Source organism: Doryrhamphus excisus, linkage group LG12, assembly GCF_037039965.1.
Source record: "Doryrhamphus excisus strain RoL-2023G ecotype Guam linkage group LG12, RoL_Dexc_Guam_v1.1, whole genome shotgun sequence".
Lineage (NCBI taxonomy): Eukaryota > Metazoa > Chordata > Actinopteri > Syngnathiformes > Syngnathidae > Doryrhamphus > Doryrhamphus excisus.
The window spans coordinates 16,656,003-16,675,149 of NC_136368.1; the positions used below are offsets into that span (position 1 = coordinate 16,656,003).

The 19,147-nt window shown below is 41.0% G+C and overlaps 3 protein-coding genes across 3 annotated transcripts; 1 reads left to right on the forward strand and 2 right to left on the reverse strand.

The window, feature by feature from the left end:
• Positions 1 to 5,892, forward strand: asnsd1 (asparagine synthetase domain containing 1). Its single transcript, XM_058082582.2, has 6 exons — positions 1 to 157; positions 334 to 387; positions 758 to 833; positions 1,929 to 3,402; positions 3,497 to 3,678; positions 4,599 to 5,892. Exons 4-6 carry the CDS (start codon positions 1,990 to 1,992, stop codon positions 4,843 to 4,845), a joined length of 1,842 nt encoding a protein of 613 aa, XP_057938565.2. The 5' UTR covers positions 1 to 157; positions 334 to 387; positions 758 to 833; positions 1,929 to 1,989; the 3' UTR covers positions 4,846 to 5,892.
• Positions 4,847 to 8,461, reverse strand: LOC131136083 (uncharacterized). Its single transcript, XM_058082583.2, has 8 exons — positions 8,159 to 8,461; positions 7,193 to 7,282; positions 6,509 to 6,588; positions 6,327 to 6,442; positions 5,956 to 6,053; positions 5,552 to 5,620; positions 5,411 to 5,469; positions 4,847 to 5,329 (listed from the first exon to the last, which is right to left on the reverse strand). Exons 1-8 carry the CDS (start codon positions 8,348 to 8,350, stop codon positions 5,209 to 5,211), a joined length of 825 nt encoding a protein of 274 aa, XP_057938566.2. The 5' UTR covers positions 8,351 to 8,461; the 3' UTR covers positions 4,847 to 5,208.
• Positions 8,462 to 9,219: 758 nt separating this feature from the next.
• sympk (symplekin) lies at positions 9,220 to 18,968 on the reverse strand. The gene is made up of 27 exons (XM_058082580.2): positions 18,867 to 18,968; positions 18,399 to 18,512; positions 18,093 to 18,158; positions 17,533 to 17,586; positions 17,367 to 17,440; positions 17,147 to 17,273; positions 16,797 to 17,046; positions 16,496 to 16,666; positions 16,084 to 16,323; positions 15,620 to 15,771; positions 15,384 to 15,534; positions 14,983 to 15,199; positions 14,743 to 14,893; positions 14,430 to 14,665; positions 14,209 to 14,290; positions 13,928 to 14,041; positions 13,446 to 13,593; positions 12,609 to 12,769; positions 12,332 to 12,440; positions 12,138 to 12,238; positions 11,657 to 11,747; positions 11,446 to 11,547; positions 11,042 to 11,229; positions 10,349 to 10,525; positions 10,169 to 10,258; positions 9,874 to 10,047; positions 9,220 to 9,727 (listed from the first exon to the last, which is right to left on the reverse strand). The coding sequence occupies exons 2-27, from the start codon at positions 18,459 to 18,461 to the stop codon at positions 9,440 to 9,442; spliced, it is 3,777 nt and encodes a 1,258-aa protein (XP_057938563.2). The 5' UTR covers positions 18,462 to 18,512; positions 18,867 to 18,968; the 3' UTR covers positions 9,220 to 9,439.
• Between the last annotated feature and the right edge of the window lie 179 nt (positions 18,969 to 19,147).

The window sequence follows — 19,147 nt, forward strand, 5'->3', positions numbered from 1 at the left end:
TGTTGGTCATGGCTTAGCTAGCTTGCACTACTGGTACCACGCAGCTATTTTGTCACCCACGGCTTTTTTGTTTACAGCAAAAATGTCTTCAAAAGTCTACAATAATGACGTCAATTTAGAAGCACAGTCTGAACTTAAGGACGAGCTGAACAGACAGGTACTGACTGAACTTATTCTGACATGGTATGGTTAATTTGCTTCAGACTTGCCGAACAAGTTACAAAGGTAGCATTGGCACAATTCAACATGCAGGAACCCACTCAATTTGGTCATATATTATCTACCTTATTGTATAGTTTATCTGTTATTTCATGTTTGTGTTGCAACTGTTAGATTAAGGAGCAAAAGGTGGCTGTGGACGAGCTGTGCAACTTGAAGAAGAACAGGGTGAGTCTGCCTAAATGTGTTGCATACGTTTATTAAAGGGGATCTATTATGCTCATTTTCGGTGCTTTGTATTGAGCTGTGGACTCCTATAGAAAAGCTACACATGATAGCCTGCATAGAAAGCTGTCTGGGGCTTCCAATTACTGCCCCTTTTTCTGCAGTGTTTCCATAGTCTTCCTGCTTTCGACCCAAATGGTGATGGTGACATTGTAACAACATTTATAAGATGGAAAAGTGGGAAAAGCATAATAAATCCCCTTTAAAGAGAAAACATTTAGAATTGATTAAAATATCATATTGATTTAGACACACCTATAGGTGTATATATACAATGGTTTGTGTTATGTTTTTATTTACATTTCCCCTTTAGAAAGTATATGTCCAGCAAAGGAACAGCAACATATTCTTCCTGGCTGACAGAGGACAGACCTTGAGTTCATGCAAGAGTAAGTCAAGAGCTGAGTCCTTTTACTTTTTGGTTTGTCAACACGAGACTCAGCCAGGAACTAGATATAGCAGAAGAATAAACTATGGGGCCGATATACTAACATTTTGCACGTATAAAAAAAAAAATGTGCAAACTGTGTGCAAAGCTGATCTACTAGCAGAGTGCAACATAGCACTGGCAGTCAATTTTGCTTTCATGAATATGAAGAGTATATGCAGATTATTGTAACACACAAGGGGCTGCACGATGGTCGAATGGTTGGCGCGCAGACCTCATAGCTATGAGACCCGTGTTAAATCCCACCCTCGGACATCTCTGTGTGGAGTTTGCATGTTCTCCCTGTGCATGCGTGGGTTTTCTCCGGGTACTCCGGTTTCCTCCCACATTCCAAAAACATGCTAGGTTAATTGGCCACTCCAAATTGTCCATAGGTATGAATGTGAGTGTGAATGGTTGTTTGTCTATATGTGCCCTGTGATTGGCTGGCGACCAGTCCAGGTTGTAGCACGCTTCTCGCCCGAAGACAGCTGGGATAGGCTCCAGCACCCCCCACGACCCTCTTGAGGATAAGCGATAGAATATGAATGAATGTAACACAAATTATAGGAGGAAGAGATGTTAATAAGTTAGCAGTTTGAGCATGTTTGGAAGACGGGTGCAAACTGGCACAGGTCATTGTGCAAGGAGGCAGCATACAGTAAGTACAGTGATGGAGAATAAGGATAGAGGCTCTACTGTGCACCGATCAACATATTTGGACTAAAATAACTAAAAAAAAATAGTAGAATAGAAGAATAATAGTACTTATTGTCTATCCACCAATGCTAGTTTTGAGCTGATTTGGATGTCATAGTGTATCGCCTATGAAAAAACATGTGGATCAGCGTGCAATTAGTGCGATATAATAACAAGCCGTGCACACAGTCATGCCCCTTCGCATAATAGCGTGGATTTCAAATGGCTCATTTGGATGGGAATTCCGACTTACACTAAACTTTGGCTTACGATTAGTTGTAAGGATGACACTCATCATAACCAGGACCACTTATAGTAGTGAATATGGCTGTGATAACAAATGTACCTTTGTCCGCAGGGAAACTGGATAGCATGAAGAAGGATTTGCAGGATATGTAAAGCAGACCACCCCTCCAACCATGTGCGGCATCTTTTGTCTTTTGAGTCCATCGCCTGCTCCTTTTAAGCCCGACAATGTCCTGTTTGAACATTTGAAAAGAAGAGGGCCCAACTCCAGCAAGGATTGCATTGTTACGGGGTCAAATCATCATCATCATCATCATTATCAGTGCTTCTTTTCAGCCCATGTTCTTCACATGAGAGGCCTCCTGACCCCTCAGCCAATTGAGGACACAACTGGAAATATCCTGGTATGGAATGGAGAGATTTTTGGAGGTTTGGAAGTATCGCCATCCCAGAATGACACGGCTGTTGTCTTGAAGTGTCTGTCATCGTGCAGCAGCTCTTCAGAGATTCTGTCCGTCCTTTCGACTATAAGGGGACCATGGGCCTTTGTTTACTACCAAAAATCTGGAGAGTACTTGTGGTTTGGGAGAGATTACTTTGGCAGACGGAGTTTGCTGTGGAAATATGATGCGGAAATAAAGACCCTGACTCTGACATCTGTGGCGAGCAACACCGGCGGACCTGGTCAGTCTACATGGCAAGAAGTTCCAGCAGTCGGTGTGTACAGGATTGACTTGAAGGCACTTTTTGAATCCGGATCGCTTTCAGTAGAGCTTCATGCTTGGACTCATGCAGAAGATGATGTTTCTAGTCGTTATCAAACTATGTGGGATTATGTCCCGAACAACTGTACAATTTTGGTGAACCCGTCAGGTCTGCTCCGGTCACCTGTTGGCCCTCTTAATAGGTTGACCCCGGAGATGTCGGATGAGCATCAAGTTGATGTAAAGCCACATATTGAGGATCTGGATCAGCTTTTAACCAAAGTCAAGAAAAACCACGACGTGAAAGGTCTTATTGATATTCTCAGCGAAGCAGTCAGAAGACGCGTTCAGTCGATGCCCCTTAGCATAAATGATGACTCCGAGACCAACGATGAGGCCGCTGTTGCCATACTTTTCTCAGGTGGCATCGATTCTATGATTCTAGCTGTCTTGGCTAATTCTCACATACCTGCTAATCATCCAATAGATCTTCTAAACGTAGCATTTCAACTTCAGGAACCGAAGGTACAGAAAGAGTACGCAAAAAACCAAAAACACAAAACTAATCTGCCTCACATTAGACAGGCTGATGGAACTAAATCAGAAACATTCAGTTCTTTTGATGTCCCAGACCGAATCACAGGTAAATCTGGCCTCAGGGAGTTACAAGACTTGGCTCCTGAAAGAAGATGGAATTTTGTGGAAATCAATGTAACACAAGAGGAGCTGCATAGAATGCGACACGGACGCATCTGTCACTTGGTGCATCCGCTGGACACGGTGCTTGACGACAGCATCGGCTGTGCGGTGTGGTTTGCAGCGAGAGGCACGGGGGTCATCACAGAGAATGACGACCAGAAAATGTACACCTCATCAGCCAAGGTACCCATCTCTAGAAACAATATCTTAACTTTGATTAAATATTACGTTCCACTTTCATGATGCACCACACAAGTTCCTCTAAATATGATGACAGGTCATATTGACGGGAATTGGAGCAGATGAGCAGCTAGCAGGTTACTCGAGACACAGAATGCGATTCAAGGAATCGGGACATGAAGGACTGATCCAGGAAATTGCTATGGAGCTGGGTAGGATTTCCTCCAGGAATTTGGGCAGAGATGACCGGGTGATTGCAGACCATGGAAAAGAGGCGAGGTATGTGTACGTTAGGGTGCATCAAAAAACACAATTATTGAATTTTGATATGGCTGGGTACTGAAAGTGTTCCAATATATGTAGAAACAACACATACATAATATTTTCCCCAATACATGATTATTTAGGGGTGCCACCATACATGTTTTTGTGGAATAAAGTGGTGAACAGTTCAATGGTCGCCATGGAGATCTGAGGTGATCTTTGTTTTTGTTGGTATTTATACTCCTATTTCATATTACTAGCAAATTTGTGGTTTTGTCTTTGTAATTTGAATGATTTGTAGTCATATTTATAGGCATTTAGTGCTCATTGCCTCTACGGTAGCTAACATTAGCTAGCTACAGTTTGCTAATGACAGTTAGCTAATAGCTGAGCAAGCCTAACATCAACAACAGTAATATAGAGTAGACAGTATTACTGATGCTTCATATTTATTGAGAGTAGTACTGTAGTCCTACATAATCTGATATACACTTGTGCATTTATTTTAATATTAATAATGATAATAAATTAATATTATTTATTATTTTAAAATGATGCTGTATAGAAGTTCATTGTACTCAACATTTCCAGGTCAACTTTTTGGCAATTAGACTAGAAATTGCACATTTTCCGAAATTTTACAAAAGTTTATGTGTGAGGTGGCACCCCTAAATTTCACTGGATTTCCTCAAAACTTTGCAAAACATATTTTTATGTTCATTGGAAAGAAATGGAATGCCAGCCAAATTGATATTATGAATTTAAAATTTCCCATTCAAATTTGATGCACCTATGTTACGTTGTCACTAAACTGAATACAATTGGTGTCAATTACATGCCCTATCAAATTGAGTACACATTGTACACAACATTGACCTTCCAGAGCAAATATTATAGTTTTGTTGAACATAATTCAATGTCACTGACGTTTACAGATTTCCCTACTTGGACGAGAGTGTGGTGAATTATTTGAATTCTCTGCCCATGTGCGAGAAGGCAGACCTGTCACTTCCTCGAGGCGTTGGAGAGAAACTCCTCCTCAGACTTGCTGCCAAAGAACTCGGCCTCGGCTCGTCAGCGGTCTTGCCCAAGAGAGCAATGCAGTTCGGTTCCCGCATTGCAAAGATGGAGAACAAACGCGAGAAGGCCTCTGACAGATGCAAAAGGCTCCTCACTGAGTAGATCTATTGACGCCCTCCATTTTAATGATGGTGGCCAGCCAATCACAGGGCACATATAGACAAACAACCATTCACACTCACATTCATACCTATGGACAATTTGGAGTCGTCAATTAACCTCGCATGTTTTTGGAACGTGGGAGGAAACCGGAATACCCGGAGAAAACCCACACACACGGAGAATTTCACTTAATTAGCCTGTAAATTATTCAATTACTACAAATGTTCATCAATCTATGGCAGAACAGTTAAATACTCTTCTACTAGATATATCCCATTCATTCAACATTTTTGTTTGGTAGTGTACCGTGAGATTTGTCTAATCTAAAACGCGTACCTTAGCCTAGCAAAGGCTGGGAAACATCTACATCATGTATGTTTTAGTGTTATGGAAATGTTCCTTGAAATAAAGGTCACACTGTGTATAGGACTGCAGGTTTCCAACGTCGAAACGCCCAGAGATATGATACATATATACTGGCTTTCTGTAAAAGACATACAAAGAGGCATCAACATATTAATAAACGTGATTCTTCTCCGCCTGTACATTAGTTACTTGGATTTACCTTGGAATGAGCCAAGACATAAAGTTTCCAGGAGCATCTTTTTCCTCAACACAAGCATTCTGCATGATGAAAATATTGTATGTGATTAAAAAAAAAGATAGTGGATACATGCCAGCTTCATAATATTAAAAGTAAACTTACCCTTTTTTCCTCAAGGAAGGTGTCCAACAAAGGTAGGATTTTCTTTGATAACATGTAGAAACATGGACACTGGAACGGATGGTAAAGCCAACAATTAGCGTTTTAGTGAAGGCTGTCTGCATTACTGAAATACTAGAAAAGCTGGTTGGTCATTAAAATGCAGATACTATGTTGGGATACTATATTTGTTATACATTTTTAAAAAAAATTATAAAATTTCTTGAATCTGGAAGCCAGTGTAACATGAGTTACAGGGGGGGAATAATTAGCTTTCTTTCTCCTGCAACATCATAAATTGACACACTTTTTGAAGTTTGGTGTGATTCTGTGTCAAATTTACAATACATTGGTCTAAAGAAGTTATAAAAGTGTGATTATGGTTCATTTTTATGCGGTGAACTTACTGCTCTTCTTGACTTAGTCTCGGAGGGCAGAGGTTTTTCCTTCATACATGTCGCTCGAAGGTCACTGTCAACCTCCACTATTCCGTATTTTTGAGTTTCTGCACACAAGTCCAGAGAATTATGATGCTACTATTAATGATGTCTACTCCAATATATATACTGAATGCAGTGATGAGCAATGAGGTTCCATCCCAAATACGTTCTGGGTGAGTATGCTGTCCTGTGTTGTGGATGGAGTGGCGCGATGGTCTGGGCGGGGGTATTTTATTAATGGCATATTGAAGGCACACATACGCTGTGATGAGATCCTGCCACTCATCCACGAGCATGGCATATACTAACTGGTTTAATACTGACAGTAAAAGACTCACCATCATCTTTGCACTGATAGTAGAGCATCATGCAGTTGTCCTCACACTGAGCCTGGAGCTCAGAAAACCTTGTGTTAATTTTCCCAAGGCTGAAATCCTCTTTGAAGAGGGTGTCACTATTTGGGATTGAAATAAATACCATCAACATTTCTCACCATGAAGTACATCCAAAAATGCCTCACCCTCCAATGACGACAACATGGTCGTCTATGTTGAAGTGCATTACTGCAAGCTGCAGGCAGGCCACAGCACCGAGACGTTCCTATAGTGAATTAAGATGGGGGACGACAAAAAAAAAACCTTTTACATTAAAAATTTTTGATTTTTTTTCCCGACTCACACAAAGTTTAATTTTACAGACAATACCTACCTGTAGATTTGCTCTTACCAAATATCACCATTAACAAAACACAAAAAAGCATCTCAGATGTTCAAACCATGGTTCCACTAGGCGACAAAAACCTGTATCTTCAATGATGGTCATCCAGAGTCATCATTTCCATGATTAAATCACAAATTGCTTAAGCCCTTAAGTCGTCTCTGGAAAACTTTTTTTTGCAATTTTCAAATGCTGCGGCGATAGGAACAAGCACTTGACCCAGAGTGTTGTAGCGATGCCAGCATTACTGGTGGCTGATAAGGTTTGATGTGTTGATGCTTGAGCCCCCCCCCCACCTTCCATGCCAAATAAATAATACATTTCCAAGGGCATCTAGTGTAAAAATGAAGCAAAAGCCATTTGTTTGAACGATCCCCTTATTTGCCCTCATTTTACAAAAAAAAACCATATTTCCCAATGCAAATATTGGCAGGTATGGTTATTGTCAGCTCTCTTGTTAATGATAAAGTGTAAAAGCCATATTTACATCGTTGCTTCTTGTCTCATCGCTGACAACCTTGACATTTGAAAACTGTGCAGCCCATTGTTGAAATGCAGCCAGATACAGAGCGTTAGTCTGTGGAGAGACGACAGAGGAACATCAGAGGAACATCAGAGGAAATCATCCATTCTCATGTCTGCTAGGGTTGGGCAACACTGCAAATTTAGTTATCAATACAAACTTTATTTGACAAATACAAATAACAAAACAATTTAACAATATTAATAAAAATTACTTGATTAAATACAATTGTTTGAGCAAAATAAGTCCAATAGCACAGCATAACTCTTACTGTGTATTTTTTTTTTGTCCAATCAGATTTCAGCTTCTTTGTGTTGCCATATCAATGTGGTTTGCCCAGGGCCTTCATAATCAGCAGCGCTGGCCCATGTTACATTCACACTATTAGTAATGGGGATTAGTAGTTGCATTTTTTTTCCTCCAAAATGTGAGTATGTCATTTTGGCACTTGCTTTTGAAATCTGTTACAGTTGTCTGTTAGCTTAAGTTGCTAGTTACACAGCTATGTTTATATACAGGAAGAGACGTTTAGGGGCAATCTCAGAACCCCGGGCAATTGCCTGTGTTTGCCTAATGGTAGGTCCGCCCCTGGCTAGCAGTCAAAACGGTCAGGTATGAAAAACTAGCTAACTCTGGTCTGAAAAAAGAACTGTTTAGAACCTATGTATAATGAACGACGAGTAGCTATTTTGATGAACTGACAACTTTAGTTGAGTTTATATATATATATATATAAGACATTGTGTTTCATAATAATAGGTTGATTCATTTTGACTTGTAACTTATGTGCTGAAAAACGGTGTGTACTCTTAACAGTTCATTTTGTAAATTGACACTTGTCTGGGCAAAGTACATTTCCCTTGTGTAATGTGACATGTTAGGTTTTATAATGTCCAAAAAGAACCGCTTGTACACCGGTAAAATACTCACAACGACAAAGATACCGTCCACGCAGTTCGAGGCACTCAGGGCACGGACCCAATGGGTAACCAAGGCACAGTTCCCAACCGGAAGTAGCGGTTTTGCGACACCGACCAGGTGAGCGTAGCGCTCGCTCGTATCGGCCGCCACGTCCATCTGGAGCCTAGTTCCATAGCCAGCAGCGAGAATAACAGCCTTCATTGGTACTCATAGGGTGCCTTCCAATAGCAGTTAAAGTGTTTTGTCGTTGACCTCCCTTCGCCACTTGGTTTGAGTCATGGCCGAAGATATGCGGAGGTCACTTGCAAAGCGGAGGGAGGAGTCGGTGTTACAAATGGAACACACCTTCTCTCGTGTACTTTCAGCCCAAGCAATCATGTGTCGACGACTACTGATAGGAGTGGAGTTATATCTACACATAAATACTACGATTATTATTAAAATTATGCTAAGCCGTATTTGTTGTATGTTATTTTAAAACATAATTTACAACTGCAAAAGTAGTCAAATTGAATCATGAACATGATCAGTTGTATGCTTCTTCTTCCGAGAAGGGTCAACCACCAGTAGTTGATGTTCATTACTGCCACCGCGTGGCTGTATGTTTCTTGAACCACTGCAGTGCATTGTGGGTAATATGCAACTCTCTGGTGATCGAGATTGACTCGCTCCCTCAGCCAAAATTCACTTTAACTTTTCGAAATGAAACGACACTTATGATGGTGACGTGGATTACCTGAGAGCAAGTACCGAAGGGAAGGTAATATGGGCGCCTAAGACCTGTAGTGTCATTTCCGGTGTGTCACGTGGCTGGACCACAGCCCCGCCTCGTTTGATGAGTGCAACTGAAAACTGCAATGTTTACAATAAACATCATCTTAGACCCCATTTAATAACGATGGTTTCATAGCATTTAAAATGTCACTTCTCATCTATCACTGTGTTGGTCTGCTATATGATATATTTAACTGAAATGGCTATATATTTTTTTTCTTTAAATATTTTGGAGTTATGTATAGCCACAGTGTTGCACCATTTGCATTCATTTTTAATGAATTTGAAGACAAACATTGATATGTTGTCACACAACTCAAGTAGTATATGGATCATTATCTATTGATGCTAATGAAGCAGAGAGGGTGTGCTTGTTTGTTTATTTTCTGGCATTACAAAGAAACGGCAAAAAAAAAAAAAAAAAGGTAAGCAAGCAACTTTCCTGTACTTCCTCATAACGTTGCATTTTCCTTAAACAAATTTAGTACAAAAGCAAAAGAGGGAATTTATTTGACATTAAAATTCTTCGCAGCTGCTCACAGCATCCGGCACATCACCATCATCACCCTCTTTAGCTGGTTCCTGAGGGTGTGAAGGGACCGAATCAGAGGTTTCCATTGGCTCCTCAGTTGACTGTGGCACAGGTTGAAGTTCAGCTTCAGGTTCCGGTTCTGCTTCAGCTTCTGGCTGTGGATCAGCCTCTGGCTTAGGTTTAGGTTCATCTTCAGGTTCGGGGTCACGATCGGCTTGAGCTTCTATTTCAGCTTCAGGTGTTTGTGTTCCCTCAGCTCTTGTTACCTCAACCTGAAGAAAATCAAAATAAATTACAAAATTTAACCTGAAAGATTTCTAACTTTTCACTTTGACACGAAAGGAACTTTTAATGTAGCAATAAAATATGTATATGCTATATACCCAAGTTCCTTTTTAGCCTAGAAATGTCATTTTACCTCAGAAAGAGTATTTATAGTGTCCTTGTGTCTCACAGGATCAGGCCTTTCTTGCTCCATGGACTCCTCCTCATCATTTAAGACGATGCTCTGCTGTTGGTCAGCTGCTTCCGGCTCATCTTCTGCAGGCATCTCTCCCAGAATGGGTGACGCTGGGGCAGGAGCTGGTTCAATCTGTTATATGAATGGAAAAATATCAAAGAGCCCATCAAGAACAAACGTAATTAAGGTAGGACTGAACCACCTTTTAAATAGCTTAGTCCACAAATGACAACACCGCGATATCGCATGTTACCTCTTTTTTGCTCACAGGCTCAACAGGTTGTGGCTCTGGTTTTTTACTTGCTTCCACAACTGACATGATAGAGGCTGGTATGTGAGCTTGCTGTTGCACAGGGAAAAAAACGGTTATCATTCACAAGACAAACAAAGGCTGAAGACTAGTTTGAACTTGAAGTTGAGACAAAGCGTTTACCTGATGTGGTGTGAAAGAGCGGACATGATATAGAAGGGGTTCCCTCATCTCTGGGCAGCGTTCAAACACACTTGTGAGTTGTGCGGGAGGAAGTTGCAGGAGCACGCTGTATGACTGAGGCTTGGTCCTCTGGCAGCACTTCACAAATCCTTCCCACACTTTGGGATACTTCCACACCTTCATGGCAACATAAATTTAGGTGTTATATGGTAAACCGACCAATCACAGTCTCACGATTTTTCTCTCATACAATTTTGCGCGCAACTTGTAATTAACACTTTTTATTCATCAAGATGTGAACTGGGGGCTGCACGGCGGTCGTGTGCTTAGCGCGCAGACCTCACAGCAAGGAGACCAGGGTTCAATTCCACCCTCGGCCATTTCTGTGTGGAGTTTGCATGTTCTCCCCGTGCATGCGTGGGTTTTCTCCGCGTACTCCGGTTTCCTCCCACATTCCAAAAACATGCAGGTTAATTGGCAACTCCAAATTGTCCATAGGTATGAATGTGAGTGTGAATGGTTGTTTGTCTATATGTGCCCTGTGACAGAATGAGCCAGGGATGTATCGAGGGCCGACTTTGTACAATTAAAAAGTTAAAGCACTGCAGACTAACCCTTAAACATGACTATTAAGCACACAAACATAAGAACGCCTGCAAAAACTATGAGTGAGAAACTAAGTGTGGCTCTTACCTGCTTGACGATAAGACGGGACAGGATGTTCATGACGAAACCGCATAGTCGGGGGTACATGGTGAGAGACTGGATGACAGTTCGCATGAGAAGTATGGGAAGGGGATTCTGCTCCATCAACTGCTGCATCACCACCGCCAAAACTTCAGATGTGTACACGTTCTTCTCCCCAAAGCAAAGGTTGGTTGCTGTACATGCAATTAGTCATTAACAATATGGTAAAGATGCAAAACCATGACAGAAAACATTAAAAATGGCTCAATCTGCAGATGTTAATTGCTATCAAAACAACTACAAGTCTCAAAAAAGAACATGATACAAACACCAAAAAAAACAAACAAACTATAAAATCCAACCAAAACATCTAGGATAGTAGTCTTGGGGTTTATCTACTGAACTCTGACCTTTTATGATGGATTTCATATCACATTTAGTGGAGTCTATGTTATGTAAGGAAATCAGCAGGTCTCCTGGTGTAAGAGGGGACACTGATGAACTTCCCTCACCTGAATGATGAAAAAGAGAATAAAGAACATTACAGAGTTTCTCCTGTGAAATTATCTTTCACAATCTAAATATCTTTAAATCCTTAAATAAATAAAGTGAATGACTTACTATGCTGGGTTCCCAAGAGACGATTAAAAACCTCCTTTACGACAATAGGGTTGAGTTTGATCAGCTTAGGAAGGGCCTGGATAACTTCACTCTTCAAAACAGGCAAAAGTGAAATGTGACAAGTCTCTTTTTGGACAAACAGCGGTCAATCAAGATTCCTGCATGACTCACAATTTATCTATATTACAAAAATAGTTTTGAAAAAAGGATTGTATGCAGCGGATTCCCCAGCTGCCTCGCGGGTGAGAACATTCAAAGCATTATGTTCCACCTCTTGCTGCACATAAGAGGTAACGCATGCACTAGTTATGTTTGTTATCAGCTAATAATAGCAATGTGGCTGAGTTTAGCTACGAGTTAAGCTGTCATTGAACATTTTGTACTTCTGTACAAGATACAGCCATGAACGGCAATTATTTTATTCAGGGTGAACAAATGTTTAATTTTAACTATTGCATGGTTCCCTGCCAATCTTACGTACCTTTTCTAGACCATTGATGACTGGGATAAGGAAACGAACATCAGGGACTCGTTTATGGTAAAGGTCGCGCACCCTCTCCACCAACTCTGGAGATGGCGGGACTGCATATAGAAACAAAGAAACATTTGGTTACCCCTTGTTCATGGTAATAATTAAAAAATAAAACTAAACTAACATGTTACAGTTGTTTTTACCTTTATCTGTCAAAATGTGCAGACAGCGAGTAACCAGTGTCTCCGCCCCCTTTGGGCAGTTTTCGACCAAAAGCAACAGCTCCGGAGAGTTCATCCCCATTCCACGGATCTGGTATCATAGCGAAACTAGGTCAGTGCTATTGTAGTCGCACATTGTGGGCTTCAAATAAACACGGCCTGAGACAAGTGATGTTAGACTTACCTGAGAGCTTCAAATATAAGAAGGTAGACAAGACAAACGACACTAAGAACATAGCAACTCCATGGAGTGACTTACAGGGAGCTCTATGGCTCGAAGCACGCTACGCTTGATGTCAGCGATGGCCTCGGTGTAGACGGATGCCAGCTCGTGCACCAGCTTGTGGTTCAAAGGCAGCAGAGACAAGTAGAGGAAAAGACACTGACGGACTGTCTCTTCAGTCCAGGGGGATGCCACCTCTGTCTCAAACAAACATAAAGATATTACATTACAGCATCATTATACTGTAATATGTGCTGGGATACCCCCTATCAATGCACAGCCCTTTTACTTTAATGCTTCCTCTTGAAGTCAATGGGAGCTTGTTATGTGTACATGTTGATGTACGTGTACTGTATACAGCATTTGAAAAGTAATTCCATCAAAGCGTTACACTATATGAAGCCAGCCAAAACCTTGCTTTTTCATTTTACTGCCACTCCAATTTACAGTAACTGTTGAATGCCGACTAAAAGAGATAGATAGTTCAGATTTTTTGACATGAAGTCGTATGGCATCCCTATCAGCAGTGTCGTGCATCAACTGAGACCACTTCAATTTCTGGTCACTGTGGAGGAAAAGTAACAACCGGCTAGTTGCTGGAGTCTCTTAGGTTAAGCGTTTTGCTTCTCAAAACAATATGCGTTGTAATAAGAGTAATAAGTCAGACCTCTCAATCGCCCTGTGTTATTTTCTCGTATCACTGCGTGCTGCCGTTTGTCCATTTTTGTGTATATGTTCCAGCGTTTACATGCACGGATGAAGGCCGCTGTGGCGCGAGAGTTAGCGTTGCAGCAAGACTTTACATTCTCTCTTCTTTTAATCCCGATTCATCTCTCACCTTAGCTTTTGTTTTAGTGTTAATCTTTTTTGTACCTGTGTCTTTGTCAGCCCCAAAGAGCAGCGAAGGAGGGTTTGGGTGGACCAGAAGCTGCATGTAGTTCAGAGCAAACTTCTCAATGTAGTCCCTCAGCTGGTCTTTCTCATACATGCGTTTCAGAAAGGCCAACGCGGTGGTTCGCACCTGCAAATCAACCAATCATAGTGAGACGGGCACAGAAAATCGGACAAACTTCCAATATATCTTCCAACTCAAATCGATTATTGGTCTACATGTTCCATGTGATTGGCTGGTCACTAGTCTAAGGTGTACCCTGCCTCTCACTCAAAAGCTGCAACCCTAGTGAGGACAAGCTGTATAGAATGGATTGATGGATAGATACAGTGGCTTCGCTCCCCAACAATGACGGAACAGAAACTAGAATATTGCCAAAAGTAAACTTCTATGGATACATTGAAAGATAAAGACATTAAAAAATAAAGAAGTTATGTGAAATATAGATTAGAAATATTCCCACCTTCTCTTTTTCATGGGAGCTGAGATCCAGAAGCACATGCAGATACTGAAACTGCCTTGAAGGGCGTTTGATGATAAGTTCCTTCAGAGTAGTCATGCCTAAATACACCCTTGACTGCAACAACATGGTACAAATAGTTTAGTGGATGCGATAGAAGGATTGCTGAACAAATTAAGGCTGTGTTCATCCTGCCATCCTGACAGAAGAAAGTCTCATCCAAGTCATTCCTCTCTCCTGCGGCATCCATTACATTACAATTACATACACCGTGTACCATGTACCTCATCCTCACAGTATCGTCGGATTACTTCCAGTGCTGACTCTGTTATGATGGGAGCCTCAAGTACCAGTTTGGTGAAAAGTCTGTCAGAGGGGAAAAAACACACACTGTCCTTATTAAAAGTTATATTCTTAGCAACAAAGGCTTCACAGCAAAGATACTTTAATCAATGTATTTACTTTTTTATGTACAAAAGAGAAAGATAAGGAAACATGTCCTCACCCATCTTTTTGCTCGGGTTTCTCTTGCAGTCCTGACAGAAGAGTGAAAAGACAGTGGTCGTAACTGTCTAGCAGACCAGAAGGTATCTGGCTGAGGTAGGTGTTGTATTCTTGATAAAGAAGAGAAAAGGCTAAGTCGCTCCTTGTCCTAATGTCATCCAGGATAAACTTGAGCACATCATCTTTCATTATGCCCTCAAATTGTGTCACCAGCTTGGAGAGGAGCTTCACTCTGACCTGTCACAGAAACTTAGCATGGTTACTTAAAAATCAATAATAGATCATAATGGTATTATGAGATGTAGATCTCTTACATGGGACATGCCGCTTTGAGCGATGGTCTTTTCTGAATGAAGAATGCGTTTTATGGTCTTGGAGGTTAACTGTTCGATCTGTGTGTCAGACAAAGGCTGGATCACATCTGACAATCTAAAGACTTTTTTCCTCCCCGTTGGGCCTGCCAGTCTTTTAAAGAAAAAAGAAAAATGAAACAATAGTGAACCATGTTAAGCTGACAGTATTTCCTCTGCCATTTTGTTGTTACACGAACTCACTTGGTTTGTGCCGAAGGGAGGATGGGCTCTGGAAGCCTCTTGACTGCTGTAGGGTTTGAAGCCTTTTCTTTATCAGTGTAATCTCCCACTACAGAGATGGCTTGTCCCACTATCACTGGAACTTTGCGCTTGATCAGCAGGTCCTTGGTGCCAGAATCGTCCTCATTTGTATCCCCTTTTCCTGCATCGCTCTCTCTTGCTTTGCACTGCTCCAGTCCTAAATACAGTATTCACATTGGAGCGCCACAAAAATTGGATTTCATTATTCTGAATATGTACTGTCTGCCATATGTACTGACTGCCATGATGTCACCATATAATTTCCAAGCAATTAGCTCCTACTAAAGCGTTGAAGGAACCCTGTGTAATGCAATTAATGTAATGTCATTTTGTTTACCAACCTGGACCGATCCCAGCTGCAGTCATTTGCGTAGCCATCAGCCTGGCCAAATGTTTAATTTGAGCATCAGTGCCCGCTGATTCAACAGGCGTGTAAGTGGCCTGAAAGGATGCTGGCATGATGTCAGGCAGATATACCATACTGATGAGAACCTGAATGAAAAGAGACGGGCAGTTACCACACGCTGAGGTTTGCCATGAATAAAAAAAAATGTTAAGACACAGCCGAAAAGCTTACCAGATTGGCTACATTCTCAGAGTTGAGAAGCGGGCGCAGAAAGTCAGCAGTTAGGTCGATGGCAGACTGTGCCACTGGGACAGGAGCAGGCTTGGGTGCTGAAAGAGGAGCCGGCTCCTCTTTGTCTTCATCATCTTCGATGAGAGTCGGCTCTGATCACAACAGATATGAACAAAACAAAGGCATGAGTAAAAAGCATAACAGCATGTAGCAGCATCCCAGTCGGCGCAATGAGTGGATTTTGACCTCAAGTAACATTTGTGATTTGAGTGTAACAGTCGTCACCTGTAATCCAGTACCTATGATTCTGAGGTGACGAGACAGTCAAAACAGTCATCATCTATTATGTCTTTATACAGTATATATAAATACGAACCAGTTCACAGCCCAGGGAGTGACCCGGACAACAGGTAACAACATGTAATAAAATAAACAGAAACGTATTGAGTCAAATTAACACTCACCTATCTTGAGCTTTTTGCCGTCTGTGTAGTGTTCGTGGCGAGACCTCTTTCGCTGTTCTCTCACTGCTGGGGTGGAGCGAGTTATTTCACTCTGAGGCATACCCAGATCCAACAACAGGGTGCTGATTTGACCCTGGAACTCCAGGCTGCAGGGATGTTTAAGCACCGCTACTAGGTGCAGCTTCAGATTCTTCCGCACACTGCTGACCTGAGACTTCGCTAGGGTAGGTGGCAGATTAGCTAAAAAAAAAAAAAATAAAGTTAGTTGAATTTAATTTTCATTAAGGCTACATAATCACACATGCTGTGCACATTAATAGACTATAAGGATACCGCTGGTTGATAACAGGACCTGGCACCTAGTCCATATAGTTTGTGACAATGCAATTGTTGTCCAACATTCAGTACTCACCGTGTAATGTTTCATATGCCTGCACCACCTTTGACATAAACATGGGCCTCTGACGAGCAATGGTGGCCAGTGAGCCAAGTGCTGTGGTCAGGTTAATGCTGGATATGGCAGGATGTACCATGAACTTCAGAAGCTTGTCCAATGCTGCCTTTCCTTCCTCACACAAAACATCTACAGAGGAATATATTAGTTTAATTCAATTACAGCGGGGAGAATAAGTACTTGATCCCCTCCTGATTTCATACAGATTTTTATATGGATTGAAATCTGTTATTTCAAGGAAAACATTGAATACTCATACCGTAACGAATGTATGTGTGGTCTTTGAGTACTTTGTCCAAGCTGATGTCACTCTCCTGTCTTTTGGGGACATCAGAGTCCGGAACCCGAGGTGACAGAGTGATGATAAGTGATTCCGTGAACTTGATTGCATGAGTGCGCACACCATCATTTTCAGAATCCAGCAATGCCAAGACATCTCCTTTCATCTGCGTAACCAAATCCCAGCATGCTTCCTGCATGTCTGACACTGCTTTGGATCGCACCAACCACTTGAATGAAAAGAAAGGAGGGGATAGTTTTAGACACATTTACTTATTTATAAAAGTACAAGACGACATGAATATATCTACGTGTAAGCAGTACGCACACCTGTAGCGTAACTTTGTATAGCTGTGTGAGCGTAAGAATGGCTTTCTTCACTACATTCACACTGTCATCTTTGAGCAACATGTTCAGATTTGCAACCAGCCTAAGGAGTAGCTCATTGTCCCGTTTACTGCAAAGAAAATATCACAAAAAAATGTCACTGCAAGGTGTCTTCTATCACCAACGGCCAATAATGACACAAGGACATTAGGGAACAACCTACCATGCTTCCTCTATGAAGCCAATAACAAACTTTCTCACTTCAATGGACTTGTCAGTTTGAAAGGCGATTATCTCCTGCAGGGTATGACAGCAATCATATGATGTTGCAATAATTCTGCAAGGCTTCAATTTAGCAAAGTATGAAACATGCTCATGTGCTTCCATACATCTAGGAAATTGTCAAGTAGAGAGGGATCCTTGTTGATGATAAGCTCCTGGACCTGAAAAAGAAAAGCTAAATTATTTGGATATAACATTCCAACTTTTAACATTAAACACTCCTAAACCCATATTCAATTTGGCTCATACAGTCATCACTGGTTTATCTCATTAGTTCTAGACTTGACCGTGATAAGTACATTTTACAAATTAGCACTGAATATTGATGAATGTAATATTTGTGTAATTAGATTATAAAATTACTTTTTAAATACATCTTTTGCCATTATTAGAGGGCTGGAGACATGAAATAACACTGCTAGAGTCACTTTTACAATCTTATTATTCTTTGTTTACACCACATTGCTAATGCACAGGCTATGGGATCACTGCAGGTACACAAGAGATGGCCACAGGGTTACAAACGGAGTGAAGAAGGACAAAGTATGAAGCCAAGCGTTTACCACTTCCAAACAAAATGGGAGGAAAAGTTTTTTTCACAATATCATGTGAGACATACGCCCACAACCCTAATGAGGATAAGCAGTATCAAAGAGAGATCACAGACCTGTTTGAGCACCATTAGCTTTTCATCTGTGGATATCAAGGCAGCCTGATTCAGAAGATCCACCACCTGAAACAAGGCAAATTTATGCTAATTTAATACACACAGGGTTTACTTATTTTATCGAGGAAAAAAATCACTTTTCACATTCCACCATATCAATGCAAGGTACATTGATGCATAAGTAACCATGCTGAGAGACTGATAGCTCAAAATGTAAATATCTCCACATATTATCCAGATGACAACTGAGAATATCGTCAACCATTATCTTTTCACGTACTAGAGATTCAATAGGATATACTGTACCTTTTCACTGGTTGAAATATCAATGAAACTGGGGGTGTCTCCATCCTCTGCAGAGAACGCCATTATTGTGTTCTGCTATTCCTTCACTATATGTATAACATGATATCCCAAATTCTGTAAAAGATGTGAGCGATTAACAAAGACGACCACAAGTACTAAATTACAGTATAACTAAATACTCCACATAAACGCGTGGAAAATGTTCACTCGGTGTGAAAACGCAAACAGATCAACATAGTAAATGTCAACATCCCTTGTAAATCTACACCCGATTTGTTTATAGTTACATCCCAACATAAATTGAATGTTTACAGCCATGCTAGCGAGATCGTGCTAACTACCTAGCTAACCTTGTGGTAATTGTTTACAAAAGCGTGTAACATCTATGTAACCTGAAAAAAAAACATTCTATCTCAACAGACCTAAACTGTGACCAACATCTTAATAAAGATTTTTCTTTAAAACTACCTTAACGCAAATGACACAGACGCTTCTCTTTCGTGAACGAAGCCCTGACTTGCAGTGTTTTTCTTGTTCTGTAGAAAAGAAGACTTTGCATCACAGTCACAGTGCCCCTGCTGGACATCTTTATATTTTGTTAATGCAGTACGGTAGTGCAATATTGGACAAGAATCGGTGTATAGAGCACACAAACAAACGAATGAAACACAGAATTATATTATCACACATAATGTGAATACAAGCGTTTATTCAGCGTCAGCAACAAACAATAACGAGCTAAACTAAAA

Excerpts from the sequence above, each read along its gene's own strand:
- asnsd1 (XM_058082582.2), top strand. The coding sequence starts at position 1,990 with ATGTGCGGCATCTTTTGTCTTTTGAGTCCATCGCCTGCTCCTTTTAAG. Across the intron at positions 3,403-3,496 it reads TGTACACCTCATCAGCCAAG|GTCATATTGACGGGAATTGG; the intron begins GTACCCATCTCT and ends ATATGATGACAG. Across the intron at positions 3,679-4,598 it reads GACCATGGAAAAGAGGCGAG|ATTTCCCTACTTGGACGAGA; the intron begins GTATGTGTACGT and ends TGACGTTTACAG.
- LOC131136083 (XM_058082583.2), bottom strand. The coding sequence starts at position 8,350 with ATGAAGGCTGTTATTCTCGCTGCTGGCTATGGAACTAGGCTCCAGATG. Across the intron at positions 7,283-8,158 it reads TGGACGGTATCTTTGTCGTT|ACTAACGCTCTGTATCTGGC; the intron begins GTGAGTATTTTA and ends GTCTCTCCACAG. Across the intron at positions 6,443-6,508 it reads CATGTTGTCGTCATTGGAGG|TGACACCCTCTTCAAAGAGG; the intron begins GTGAGGCATTTT and ends AATCCCAAATAG.
- sympk (XM_058082580.2), bottom strand. The coding sequence starts at position 18,461 with ATGGCGTTCTCTGCAGAGGATGGAGACACCCCCAGTTTCATTGATATT. Across the intron at positions 18,159-18,398 it reads ATATTTCAACCAGTGAAAAG|GTGGTGGATCTTCTGAATCA; the intron begins GTACAGTATATC and ends GCCTTGTTTCAG. Across the intron at positions 9,728-9,873 it reads CTATAAATACTCTTTCTGAG|GTTGAGGTAACAAGAGCTGA; the intron begins GTAAAATGACAT and ends GATTTTCTTCAG.